This window comes from Podarcis muralis, chromosome 6 (genome assembly GCF_964188315.1).
Source record: "Podarcis muralis chromosome 6, rPodMur119.hap1.1, whole genome shotgun sequence".
In the NCBI taxonomy this organism is placed as follows: Eukaryota; Metazoa; Chordata; class Lepidosauria; order Squamata; family Lacertidae; genus Podarcis; species Podarcis muralis.
In genome coordinates, this window is record NC_135660.1 from 69911356 (window position 1) to 69926423 (window position 15068).

Genomic DNA, 15068 nt, shown 5'->3' on the forward strand with positions numbered 1-15068 from the left:
AGCATGGAATCTTCTGCATGTGCTGTATCACTGAGCTAGGGCCCTCGCCTTGCCTCCAGGCTTTTCCAATCGAAGGGATCTAGATAGGAATGAAATCTACACCCCATAGCTGGAGCATGTGTGCTTTTGGTAGCCTGGCAACTGGGCTGTACAAAATACTGTAATATGGCTGCTTAAGAAGATCCTGCCATTAACATATCACAGCTTTCGTGCTAATCGAGAAAAGTGTGGCTGTCAAGAATGAAGGTCATTTGTCCCATGGAAAACTGGCTGCACATCAAGTATTGCAACAAAATCCTTGTTATTCGAAAGTCTGATTTGTATATGGCTGGCGGTTTTCAGTAAAGCTGCTGCCCAGCAGGTTTCACAGCGCTTTGGGCATCCAGTAATCGTAATCGGCAGGTGCTCTAAACTAAGATTTCAAAACTTAGCATGCCACAGAAATGTGTTATTCTTTGGTCTTGTAAATATATTGCCCCCATGGTCTCATGCCTTTCCATCTCTCTAATCTGCATCTTAACATCATTTGCTTCCAAGCTCAAGGAAATAAACCAGTTTTGTGTGATGGTCTAACCCTCTGGAAAAGTGAACTACTTTACTGGCATTACTTAAAAAAAAAAAAAAAACAGCCATGAGATTATGCTTTGAATTATTGTTACTGTTCTGCCAGCTCCTGAATGCTAAGGTGCTTAGATTTCAATATGGTGTATATAAGAGAATATTTGAACGCAGACCAATTTATGGTGATAGTCATGACGGCTGGCTTCGCAAGGGGAAGAAAAAAAACACACCAAACCCTTTCAGGCTTACTCAGCTATGGTATTCTTGGAACATTTTGCTGCCTTGAAAGGGAGGGGGTTAGGAAAAGTTCACGCAAAATACAGCCTTAGGGTTCAACATGTGCACATTTGCTAGGCAACACACCTGCATTAGGCTTTGATCTGTGGTTGTTGGACGGGCAGTAATCAAAGTGAAGCCCTGCACTATCTCAGCCTAGAGAACTGGCTCAAATTCATCCCTCATTTGAGCTCAGCTGAGCCAAGGCAGGGACTGTGCCAAGGGGGTGACACAGAACTAGATGAGTTGAGGGCAGTATGCAGTGGAACACATATGCAAACACACACCTATAGTCACCGCTACAGGTGCATTTTTTTGGTACGCATGAGAAGTAGTTGGAGATTGACAGCTGCTGCCAAGTGCTTTTAATAGGAGTTTTCCTATAAGCATGTTACTTCAGGAAGCAGAGATTTAATAATGGCATGTACTCAACAGCTCCCTGTCTGGGGAAAGTTAGTATGTTGAGGACAGCAGAATTATATGTGGTGTTGTTTTATGAAAGAGTTTAGGCTTGAGATTTCTGTGCCCATGTCTGGTTATGTTCAGCAGCTTGAGTTTATTATAGAACCAACTAGAGACCCAACAAGACATTATCCTTGGGGTGCAGTGAGATGGTAAAGCTGGTGGAACAACAACAACAAAAAAAGTTCAAAGTTCAAAACTGGGATAAATGAATATCATCCAAGAAGTGAGCAAGCCAGCATAATTCAGAAGTGCCAGGAGCCAGCACAGGAGCTTACTAACTGGCTGAGCATCAAAACTGAGATTCATTCCTATGACTTAAGTTTAATATACTCATAGTTCAAGACACCCAGATTGCTGGAAGCATCTGGAAAAAATGGCACCCATTTTGAAAACAAGCCTTAAGTGGTGGTTGTTCCCACATTCAGGAGCAAACTAAAACTTGGTAAAGGGCTAGCCAGACACTATTATTATTTTTAAAAGCCTGGAAATTGGGCAATTGTACATCTCGCCTTCAGAATGACACCATAATGTGTACCAAAGTGGGGAGCATTGGCTAGTATTTGTAGATGCAGCAATGGACTAATTGCTAATCAACTTCCTAGTAGTCTATCTGCTTGTGCCAACATTCATAAAAGGAAAATGTTAATGATGTTTCTAATGGGGATAAATGAATAAAATGTGGCCTATGCTTTTTTAAAAAAAAGAGTAGTTGGTGTAAAAATAATAAACATTCAGAAAATAGGTCAGGACTAGTTTGGTTTCCATCCTTTTTAGTAGATCCTTACGTAGCCAAAATGGTATCGGAAGGATCAAAGGAACCAGAGGGTTTGCAGAAGTGCAAAAAATTAAGGGGTGGGTAGGAATAGATATAAAACAGATCAATTAGTACTGAGCATGCTTGGTGGGTACAAACAGACTGTTGAGAAGGGGGGGGGGGGGAATCCAAAACTGGAAGAATTGAGTTTTTCCCAGCTGTGAGTTACAAATACCCACAACTTTTTGCAGCATTGGTTGTGCTGCTGCTGTCATTCTAGATGCTGAATGAGAGAAGAACATGAAACAGGTCCCAGAATTAAATGCATTCCCCCCGTTAAGCATGGCATTCTCAACGAGCGAATTTTCATGTTGCACAGAGCTCTGATCCCATACCCCCACCCTCCAACTGGGGAGGGACTTTTTGAAAAGTGCTGGGAAGCATTGGGTTGTGTAGTAAGGAAGCAAATAATAATAATAATAAACTATCTTAAACAAGCCCTCTTCTGAAATTACAGCTCCGAGGTTCCACTGAACTTATCGTGTTGTTTCCCTCTAGTGTCTGATTCAAGCAACTGCATAATTCAGTTTGAATTTAGATCAACAAAAAAAGAAAAAGAAAAAAATCTAGACCTGTTACTAAAACAAACCAAAAGAGGCAAATTTAAGGTGGCCATTACAGTTCATCCAAGGTACGTCTGCATCTGTACTGTTAGTTCAACCCACACAGCAATCAGTGCTGCACTATGGAGTCCCAAACTATGCATGCTTAACTGGGAGAAAATCCCAATGTACTTGGCAAACCTTATTAACAAGAAAGTTTTGGTAGGATTGCAACCCTAGGTGCTGGAGAAGTTTATAGCATTAGGTGGCTGAATACCGCTCTGCAGTAAACAATGCAACCTGTGATGAACACATGTGTTTGGCAACACTCTCCTAGCCTTGCAGGAGCATCAATAATAGATATCTCTGCTGCTGGCTGTCTCCAGACAGGTCGTTTTGCCATGAGCTCTGTGTGCTCTCTAGGAAAAAAGAGCCACCATAGAAATCTGAGAATGAAGAGCAGAGTGAATAAAATGAAGGTGAATTTGTTCAAAGATGGGCCCAGATACTGTCCACTCAGGAGGCAGGAGTACACTCATCACCCCCCCACACCCCCGAATGCTGCTATTCAAGAAACTGAAAGGCTCTTCTGAAGCATAATCAGTGTGACAAACACTGCAAGTTCTGCAGAGACTTCCCATCTGGTATCTGTACGAACCACACTTTTGTTCACAAAATCAGTTTGGCCATGTTGCTCCATTAGAAAAAAGTTTGGGGGGGGGGAACCTGATTAGGATGAGCCATTGTTATGTATTACTATTATTTTATCCCACTTTTTTGCCTCATAACTGACCTCCAAGCTGGCTGACCGTATGAAAATTAATAGATAAGAAATGTTATTCATTAAAGAAATGATTTATTTATTTAAATAATTTCATAAACCAGTGGTGTTTTATGAAGGTTTAGCGGAGAGGGGAGAAGGGTGGAAAATGTCCACTCCCACACTTTTCCACACTGTTTTCCAGTATAGAATGCAGCACATTTAGAAATTATGGGGGAAACCATGGAGGGATGGAGAAGGTGAATGTGAAATGAATGTGTATTTGGAAAATAAAAATAAAAATTGATTATTTGTATGCTACCCATCTGACTGGGTTTCCCCAACCACTCTGAGTGGCTCCCAACAGAATATTAAAAACATGATAAAACATCAGACATTAAAAACTTCCCTAAACAGGGCTGCCTTCAGATGTCTTCTAAAGGTTGTATAGTTACTTATCTCCTTGCCATTTTATGGGAGGGTGTTCCAAAGGGTGGGCGCCTCTACCTGGTTCCTATAACTTCACTTCTCTCAGTGAGGGAACCACCAGAAGGCCCTCAGTGCTTGATCTCAGTGTCCGGGCTGAGCGACGTATGCATTAATTTGTAAACTTTTGAAACTCAGAAACAAAATTATATAAAAAAAGGAAAATGACCACTCCCAAGCCTTAAATCCAAATGGTAAAGTTTCACAGAATTCAATTCACTTCTTGAGTAACATGGAAGAGGATGAAAACTTCCTCACAGCTCAAATGCTTATGCATTTTAAGTTGTGAATATTGTTGATCATTGCCATAAAGATACTATTTTACTGACAGCCACTTTTATCAATTGCCTTTCACCACCTGTTAAGCCCACAGTATATCTTGAAGGAAGGTGGCGTTTCAGTGGCAGGATTTGTTTTCACCCCCTGCTCCCCATCTTTTTCCAATCCCAATGCTGCTGATTAATAATAATAATAATAATAATAATAATATGTCCTTTATTCTCCCTCTATCTCTTACCACATAACTTCTGTAGGAGCCTGGTGATGCACCTTTCTCTATAGGGGTTTCCCCCCCTCCTGCTGCTGCTATTTCAACAAGTGCTGTGCCAAAAATTTCTCCTGTGTTCCCCTCCTCAAAACATTATGCATTGATGAATGAGAAAAGAAATTGCATTTGAATTTGAACATTTTTACAGGGGAGGGGGGGAAATCAATTAATTTATCCTTGGTAAGGTTTGTAGGGTTTTATTTTTTATTTGTATGTGATTACCTTATTTTTGAGGTGATGGCGGCAGGATATGGGTGCCCTTTCTTTCGTGCTCAAATTCATCTGTACTCTGCAGCCTTCTGAATGCCCACACACTTCAATTAAAGCCCAGGGGAAGATCTCATGAGGTAATTCTCCCCATGGGGTTTTTCAGATCAGGCAAACAGGAGGTTACAGAATGCTAGAGAAAACTTGACTGGGGAGGGGGAATACACCATGTTTGGTCACCTCGAAACCCCAAACTGATCAAAATTTTAACGAAATTCTCAAGCATCCTAAGAACGAGGCAGAAATAGTGAAGCCTCTTTGGGCAGAGTAAAAAAAAAAATAATTGTAAAATTTACTAATTGTAAATTAGTTCTTTGCTAATTTCAAAATCTCAGCACCTGAAGGCATAGCAGATGTTAGGTGGCAATCTTAAACTTGATTTGTTTGTAGGGAGCTAGTGCAAGTTTCTGGCAAACTGCCCTCTAGCAGTATGCCACCAGAGGGTCTTGGGGTATCTCATGTCATGCTGCCAAGCTCCTCCCCACCCCCACCCCTTTTAAAATATTGCTTCCATACCAAGCTATCATATGTACATGATAACAAATGAAGAGGCAAGGAACAGCTGCAAAGGCAAATAGTCAGGTGTTGAAGTTGCTGCCAAGAAGATTATATGGAGCACCACTCTCCAAATTAGAGCTATCGGCTCTTAAACTGAGAAGATGTTCAAGCCCCCTCTTGAGTTTTACTTGTTTCTATCACATCTGAAAAACATGCTTTTTTTAAATGCAGATTTTCTGTTTTTAAAAGATAGTGAGAATTCTGAATATTGAAAGTAATATTCAGGCTGTGGGAAAGAGACACATTTTATTGCTAAGAAGAACACAACGGTGGTGATTCTACACTGCCCCTGAGAGATGCCTCCATCTGCCTGATTTCCTCTGTTGTGCATAGGCATCTCTTTTTAGAGGGTTAGCACAAGTTCCAGGACATATTTTTCCCGATGAGCTTCAATTGGCTTTGTTTATTGACATGCTTTGTGGTTAGCTTGTCTCTCTGCCTTTTGTCTGCTACCTTATGCTTTAGAATGAAGCGGATGTAAAAAGCACTTCAGAGAATCATCCATTGGGATGTTGTATACATAGGAATGGGATTAGAATCTGGGTGACCAGCACAGGCACCATTCCTGAAATTAATTTTGCAAAAGATAAAGAGGACTATAAAGCGACAACATCGTCAGTTTACATATTAGAAGCAAAAAGGAAGCAGGTGGGGGGGCAATTAGTGCTTAATTGTTATAACTGAATGTAGCAACCCTTAAAACTGTATTTCAGCTAAGAATATGTGTCACAAACATACATGGTGACGCACCTCGTATCCTGTTGTTTCACACCAATTTGGCATATAATGATGGCAAGAAGGATGAAGAACACTCAGCCTAATTTCACATAACAACTGACCTAATTTTATGCAGTTGGGAAAAGCCCTGGACTAAAGTGATTGAGGGCAGGGGCTCTCTCTCTCTAAGCGATCAGTTCAGACAAATTGGGTGGGGGTAACTGAAACGAATGTAGAGATGTAGGAAGGGAGGGGGGAAAGTACAGAGATACACTGGATGGCACATACAGAGAGTGAGAATCCCTCTGTTGCAGACACCCACCCCGTCAGGTTACCTGGCCTTCAGCTGAAAGAAGGAAATGCATCTCCTAATGCTTTTACAACTCATCAAAGGTAAATTTTCAAAGGTGAAAAGTAGGGTTGGTTTGTGTCATTTTGCATTGCACCTACAAAATATATCCCCCTGTTTATTGTCCAGTGATTTGGCACATTGCTAGAAGTGAGTGAACCCAGAATCGAGAAAAAAGACAAGTACACCTTTCCATGTGACACTCCTGTCACATGCTGACATCTGGGAATCCAGACATGCAGGTTGCACTTGATCTGTGTGCAAACGGCCTCTCAAAATTCTCCACCCTTTTGGAGAAATTCCTCTTGTGAGCAGGGAAATTGGAAGGATATGGGGGTAGGAGAAATTCTCCAGTAGCTTCTTGGGTGAGTGGAGCCTACCATTACCCATTAGTATCAATAGTACAACTTTATTTTTCTCCACTGCAACTGGCAGCAGCTCTCTTGGCAGCCACTACCACCACCACCATTTTGCATCTTCCACAGTTTCTCCAGATCTAATGTTGTTCCAGGTCACATGCTGGCTGGGCCTGATAGGAGTTGTAGCCCAAAACAGCTGGAGGACACCAGGTTGATGAATGCTGATTTAGGTATTCTCCGTTTATTGTCTTGGAATTGCAGTGTGTTAAAATTTTACTGTCCTCTTCCCTGAAATCACTAAGATGAAGGATGGTTTATAAATATTTTAAACAAAACAGAGGAACTGTGTTTTGCTATTACTTCTTTATTGTCTTGGAATGGCAATACTGGTTTTCCCAAGAAGTCTAGGCTAACATTGATTGGGAACAGCTTTGCATAAATCTGCCAAACTGATTATGAGTGTTTGAGGAGTATATTTCACACTATACTGTCAAAACTACTCTTCATTGTGCTAGTGTCCAGTAAGCTTTCAGGTGTTTTGGTGCATTCAGAACTGGGCACCTGTTTTGTAGGTGAGCCAGCAACATGATCCTGCAGAGACAAGATGCAAAATATTTCTGACAGGCCAATTAAATCCCCTATTTCCCTTGTTCAATAATGTCTGGCAGTGAAAGTAGATCTCTTAATAAAAGACAGTGCTGGCTGTTCTAACGCTGGCTGGGAACCAAAGTAAGCCCATCTGTCAAATGTATTACGCTTTGCATCTATACCCTTTCAGAAACTTGGTAGATCTGTCTTCTGCTAACACAATTTCTCCATTTTTCACTCTGCTTCCAAACCAGTGCGGGCCACTCTACTTTGTTGTCTTGGTTCTGATTTCCCCAGATCAATCATTCATCAATTAATGTGGCCTTTGGCTAAGTAACACCTCTGAGCCTCAGATCTCCATTTCTGAAGTGGTAAAAGAGAGTTACTTGCTTCATTGTAAGGGCCCCTTCAGATTTTTTTTTTTTATTGAGCGTTCATCATTATATGTGATCATGATGTTACTGGGGCAGTTATATGCTATCACACTTTCAATACCATTTGCGCCTGCAAAAATTTCTGGGCAGCTAAATTGTTTATTTTGCAGTAGGTATATATGTTCAGTAGTTTCCTGCTAAAATCCTGTAATTTGTCAATAGTACAAATGCTCTGCTTTTGTTTATGCCGTGGTTCAAAAACGCTCCCTCCCAATGGCAATAATGTGGTTACTTTGGGGACGTATTGCAGAGCAACTAAGAAAGTGGAATAAATGTGTCTATGGTCCTGTGTAAATCCATCTCTGATGCACTATTATTGCATCCATGACTTGTTTCAACTCATGTTTAGTCGTATTGTATGAGGGTCTCCTGTACACCGTTTGGAGTGATTAAGTGGTATAACCACAGATTGTTGAAATACATAAATAAATAGAAATGATGCAGAGTCCATAAGCAGAAAAATACTAGCCTGAAGCGACCCTAAGATTGTTACTGGTGTGACTGCGATAGGGAACAGCTACCTGCTCCGAATCCCCACAATTATGCTAAAATGCCAGTAACAACAACAACAATGAAGGAGATTCGTACTAAACATTTTTTATTTTTTAAAAACCTTTTTGACAGTAAGAGCTGTTCGGCAGTGGAACAGACTCCCACGAGAGGTGGTGTACTCTCCTTCCTTGGAGGTTTTTAAGCAGGGATTGGATGGCCACCTGTCAGGGATTATTTAGCAGTGATTCCTGCATTGCAGGGGGCTGGACTAGATGGCCCTTGGGGTCCCTTCCAACCCTAAGATTCTATGATTCTAAATGCTTCCGGGTGCAAGGGTCTTGCAAGCGTGTGTGCTTTTACTTGAGCAAAAATAAGCGGGCAGCTGAAATAAGTGAGCCTCATTATTTAAGGTGAAAGGAAAGGATGCTCTGGTGCAATTAAGGCTGACGAGGCAAAAGGCTGACAGCCATGGGAACAATGTGAGGTATTAATCATGTGCTAAAACAGTAATTGCCATCTCCTGTTCCCTTTGCATGGTCTTGCCACCCCCGTGCAACAGAAGGAAAATAATAATTATAAAAGAAACAGCCATTTGTCTTCGGGAAGATCTAGGTATCTGGTTCCTTCTACATTCACAGCAGCAAACACAAAGTGGCTTGTGGAAGAGCTGGGCTCGAGGTCCTTTCTGGGAGCCTCCTATATGATGGGTGCATTGATGATAGCCTATCTGCAGGGATATAGCCAATCTTAGCCAATCCTTTAAATTAAGGTGTGCAATCATGTGCAGAAGTCATATAGCAAGGGGCATTCACATCAGCTGCATTTTAATAATTCCGTTTAAAACACAAAATGAAACTTACACAGGACAAAGAAAGGGCCATACAGAGAGGTGTGTGTGTTTATGTATGCATATACAAAGTTTTGTTTATCTGGTCATGTCCTAAATAGCAATGGGGTGGGTTAATTCCCAGGGCTGAGTACACAGTAGACAGGAGTGTGGACACAACCTGAGTTTGCAGAATGCACTATGCCTGCAACAGATGTGTCAACTGTGTGTGCAACAAATGAGAAACACATGCACATTTATTAATTTTTAAAAGCCAGCTCCCTTGGAAAGTCACGACACATCCATGCATCCTGGACAGGAATGCCACACAGTACAGTGGTACCTCGGGTTAAGTACTTAATTCATTCTGGAGGTCCGTACTTAACCTGAAACTGTTCTTAACCCGAAGCACCACTTTAGCTAATGGGGCCTCCAGCTGCCGCTGCGCCACCACCACACGATTTCTGTTCTCATCCTGAAGCAAAGTTCTTAACCCAGGGTACTATTTCTGGGTTAGTGGAGTCTGTAACCTGAAGCGTCTGTAACCTGAAACGTCTGTAACCCAAGGTACCACTGTACATCCTTTCATCTTTATTGGTGCCTCTCTGCTTCCACCCACTGGGATCCACGATTCTTTCTACTTTCATTTTAGGAGTGGACCAATTTGCTGTGTCTGACTTAAAAGGAGGAATAAGTGCTTTTCAGTAGCTCAGCTGGCACTAGCTATTTACTTTGGGTCATGCAAAAAGCTCCCTTTTTACCCATTGCAATCCAGCCTTCTTGTTCAGGGCTTTGTCTGTTGCATCAGTTAAAACATGACCTCACAGATATAAACAACACCTTTTTATCTGTCCCTATTTTTCCAGGCCTAAGCAACCGCTTGCCGTACTTCGTAAATTATTTCTTCGACACATACCTGTTGATCAATGAAGATACGCCAGTGGGTAAGTGCATTGAGCTTTTATGTCTAATGAGTTAAATGGCATGGTTCACATCAAATTATCTTTGGCGGGGGTGGAGTGGGGTGTGTGTGAAGAAAGTCAAGAACGGCGACTCAGCATGTTGATTTTAAAGGAGCTGCCTATAAAAGGCAAATAGATTCCCCCTCTAGAGCGTTAAAATGAGCACTGTCTTTGGTTGCTTTCAGAAGGCTGATAAAGATTCTGTTGATGAGGCTGTTGGTTTCAGTCTGATTAAAGGGAAATTAAACTGGATGTAGTGTGAACAATCTCTGAAGAAGAATCCCAAACGCTAGCATGGATTTACTTACCCTGTTTTCCCCAAAATAAGATAGTGTCTTATATTAATTTTTGCTCCCAAAGATGCGCTAGGTCTTATTTTCAGGGGATGTCTTATTTTTTCCATGAAGAAGAATATGGTACACGTTTATTGTCTAATTGTGAGTCAGCCGGACTCCGTCAGGGCAGAGCGAGCAGCAGGCGGCTCTCTGATTTAAAGAGACCTCACACTGCCTGAAGAGCTCCGGCTGTGGCCAATCCGTGAGCTGCGCGGTGTCACCCGCTGCTAGGGTCCAGAGGAGTCAGACACCTTACAGTAGCTTCGGGGGCCTTATATTCTGGGGAGACCTTATGTTTGGGGGAGGCCTTATTATTGAGGAGGTCTTATTTTCAGGGGATGCCTTATATTACAGCGAGAGGCAAAACTGGAAGTAGGTCTTATTTTCGGGGGATGTCTTCCTTTCAGGGAAAGACGGTAGTTCTGTTCCATGATCCTAAACGTCCATATTTTGCTAACGGTTTCGTTGTTGCAGGTTTATGTGCCCTCCGCCATTCACTTTTTAAATTTTATTTTTGTGTATGGTGAAGCATTTTCTCTTCTTATCTATTCCGTCTGCAATGCAATATATTGTTGTATCCGGCGGTAGAGAGCACCAGAGTTGAAATTAATTATTCTGACTGTACCTTACTACTGTGTTTCTTGGTTCAGTCCAATAAGTTTCTTTAAAATAAAATGTATGAGTTGGGATAGCTCAGTCAGTACAGCATGAGACTCTTAAAATTAGGGCCGAGGGTTCAAACCCCACATTGGGCGAAAGATACCTACATTGCTGGGAAATTGGACCAGATGACTGTCAGGGTCCCTTCCAACTTTACAATATTATGATTGTATGATGTGTAAATGGCCACCCTGCTCTCGAATCTTCTGCTTCGTGTGGTCAGAACTGGCAACTAAGTAGCTTACACAGTTTTATTTATTTATTTTTAAAAATATTTATATACTGCTGTATCATAAAAATATATCACAGTGGTTTACACCAATACAGAAACATAAAACGAACAAGAACATCATAAAAAGTTAAAAATAAAACAAGTTAAAAGCAAATTAATAACAAACATCAACAGACCATCGTTGGGAGTGTACTCTTAATTGCCTGCATAGTACTGGCGGAATAGAAAAGCTTTTAGCAAGTGTTTAAATGTTGGCGCAGAAGAAGTTGGTCCGCTGAATCTTTTGGCAGGGTGTTCCACCGGACTGGGAAGATGACCCTAAAGGCTCGATTTCTTGTTGTTGTCAAATGACCCTCACCAACTCCTTTACATGTCTATCCAAAAGTTGGTCTTGGTGCTTACCTTAGGGAAACTGGGTAGTGGGATTGCATCCTGAAGGACTCGGAGTTTGAAAACAAAAACCAGGGTTGTCCAAATACTCAGCTAAGCTCTACTCACTGTGCAGTTATCAGTTCTCCCAAATTATCCTGAGTGTAAAGATAGGTTTTATGAAATTCGCAAAAACAGTGTTGTCATGCCCCAAAATCCTTTTAACGGGTGAGAAATTCCAGGGGTGGAAATGAAGGATGTTGCTGTGAAGCTATAGTAACACTTTGAAACATGAAATAAAAGCATTTAATTGAACTTTTATTTCATGCCACTTGAAAATATGGCATACGTGAACATGTCTTCCACATCCAGATAGATGCCTAGTGAGCCGACTGAGAACAGGGAATGGTTGTGTGTGTGTGTGTGTGTGTGTGTGTGTGTGGTTTTAATTGTGCCCTTGGCAAAATATTTCGGCGTTTGATTGACAGATTTAGCCTTTATTTATTTATTTTGTCAGTGATCAGTTTTAGTAAATGTAAAAATCGATTGGGCCCTTTCTTGGCCTCTTTCCAAGCTCTCAGTCCATTAAACTTGTGCTCTTCAATCAGGGCCTGTGGATGGCTAGTAATGCTGTTCGAATTGATTGTAAGCCCTGTGTGTGCACAAGCACAGTCTGAGTATGATGGGCTGCTCTCCCTGTTCAAGCTAATAGCTGTGATTTTATCAGGGCCCGAATAGCAGAGCCCTCTATTTTCTTGCATGTGCTCCCCCACCCCACCCCCGCTTGCAGTTCACGCTTGCAACACAACACCATTAATCCATGTATTCTTAGTGAAAGGTAAATTTGATTCTGAATTAAAAACAAGAAAACAAAAAACATGGGATGCTTAAGACATCCTTTAGGGGGGAGGAATAAGGTATTGTACTGTATGGCCACGTTTGCATAGTTTAGCATGAACCTGGACTCCCAGGGTGGCCGCTAAGCCCCAGGGTTTTGCTTAGGGTGTTGTCTGAACCCCCAGCCTCATAGTTAAGCTCTCTCCTCCTTAACTGAGGGGCCTAACCACCAATTGCCACTGCCATCTTCCCTGCAAGTTCACTTTGGTTTGCTTTGGTTTAATTTAATTTGATTTCCCATCTACACTAATAATACCAGAAATATTTGGCGCAATCTAGAGGTTGAAGATTTTGTAAATAAACGTAGAGAGAGAGAGGTGCTACTTGAAATTAACAGGAGGGCACAACACTAAAGGTAAAGGTAAAGGTACCCCTGCCCGTACGGGCCAGTCTTGCCAGACTCTAGGGTTGTGCGCTCATCTCACTCTATAGGCCGGGAGTCAGCGCTGTCCGCAGACACTTCTGGGTCACGTGGCCAGCGTGACAAGCTGCATCTGGCGAGCCAGTGCAGCACCCAGAACGCCGTTTACCTTCCCGCTGGTAAGCGGTCCCTATTTATCTACTTGCACCCGGGGGTGCTTTCGAACTGCTAGGTTGGCAGGCGCTGGGACCGAACGATGGGAGCGCACCCCGCCGTGCGCGGGGATTCGAACCGCCGACCATGCGATCGGCAAGTCCTAGGCGCTGAGGTTTTACCCACAGCTCCACCCGCATCCCTAGGGGCACAACACTGGGAACCAGCAATTCCAAAGGAAAACCTGTGCACTCAGGCCCCAGTTACATGATTTGATTATTACATTTTAACCGTTCTCCAAGCTTCAGAGGATCTGCTTGTGGATAAGTAGTTCTATGCAACAGGGAGAACATCCAAACACACACACACACACACACACACACACACACACACGTCCATGTGGAATAGCTTTCAGAGCTGGCAGGTTTTCGCACATGAGGGCAACTAGCTTTAGAGTAAAAACAACAAGCACAAGCACAAGATGTCCCTGATTGTAGTTTGGAGCCTGTTGTTCTCAGCTAAGAGTTTTATAAATGAGGCTGATTGCATTCAACTAAATACGGAAGCTGCTTATGGCCCTTGTGAATCATTGTACAGTATATAGTCCTAGTGTAGAACTTAGTGCTCCACAAATTGCCTTCCCTTGATATTGTATACTTAAAATCTTTGCTGGGCTACTGGATAAAGATGGTGGCAGTGATACTTTATTGTGTATCTCTTTGCAGTCCCAATCAGCTACAACTTAGGCATAATTTTTATTTGGTGTGGGGGGAAGGGAACTCTTTTCGTTCCATTAAGCATCATCGCTAAATCTCATTAGGATATATATATATAAGGATGTTTCGGGGGACGGGACGGGACGGCGATGGGGAACCTGAAGCTAGTTCAGAGTAAGGGCTTTGCTTGTCAAGAAACTCTGCCCTCACTCTGAATTTGCTTCATATGCTCTTAATGGTGTTCTTATTATTAAAATTGGTTGTGAGATGATGTCACTTTTACTAGGGACAAGGGGAAGTTTTCAAACCCAAAATGACTTGGAAGCCAATTAGGCCTGCAAAGAGCAGCAAGCTGGGGTGGGTGGGGAAATTTTCAATGCCCTTGAACAATTTTGCTTTTATTAATGTTTGCTAGGAAACAAACCCCACTAGTGACTTCATTTGCTCCCCCATTTAGCCTGCTGCTGTCTTCTACAACTCACTTGCATTAATAAAACCATTCCCCCCCCCCCTGGTCCCTGCTCAAAATCCCTCCTCCTTCTCTCTACCTGGCTTGAATTTAACTGCCTCCCCTTTCCCTCACGTGATGCCTAAAGGAGTGTTAAGCAACAATTAAATAGATAATTCCCTCTCTAATCACTTACATGAGTAAATTAGTCTTGTCAGGAGCTATTAAGACAGAGAGCTCGGAATTCATTAGGCTAGATTGGGCCTATGGAGCTTCTGGCATCGCTGCTAGTCCAGGCTGATTAATTTCCTTGAAAACACTATCAATGCCCATCTGTTTCATTTAGATCTTTGGAGAGCAATTTTCAGGTGGACTGACCCCCTCGTCAGTTATTTCACCCAGAAGTAATGACTGACACACACACAGCCTACTGCAGTGTGAAGAGGAAACTCTCTGTGTTTGTGTATAAAAGTGAAATATTCATTCACACTTGTTCAAGACCTGCAGCCAAAATTTGGCTGATGGTTTAAAATTGATTAAGGGAAAGTTAAGTGTTGCCTGCTCCCCTGCAGTTCCTCAGCATGTGAATCTCGGCTAGCCTTTCTCCCATCGTTGTCCAACCTCACTTCCTCTAGAGTCTAGAGACCACTCCTTCTCCTTTCCTAGTTTCTCCTGCTGTCCTTGACCTGCTGCCTTCTCCTGTGCTGAACAAACTCGTGGGGCCAACTAATTCTGGTTTTGTTCCCCATCCTCCTCCCTGCTGAGTTCTTCAAGGGCAAGGAGGAGACTGGCAGCCAGGGTCACTTCCAGGACAAGATGTAAGTAAGAAGATAGGCAGACTGAGTTTGGTGGGGCAGAGCCCCTTTTCCCCCAGGACAGTGGTGGCAAACCTAT

The 15068-nt window shown here is 42.4% G+C and overlaps 1 protein-coding gene across 1 annotated transcript in view; it reads left to right on the forward strand.

Moving 5' to 3' along the window:
- The window catches only part of CDH23 (cadherin related 23), a 375943-nt gene that overhangs the window by 5548 nt on the left and 355327 nt on the right, over positions 1-15068 (forward strand). Inside the window, exon 2 of the mRNA XM_077930519.1 lies at positions 9908-9985. Coding sequence (XP_077786645.1) covers positions 9908-9985 — 78 coding nt within the window. The remainder of the gene's footprint in view (positions 1-9907; positions 9986-15068) is intronic.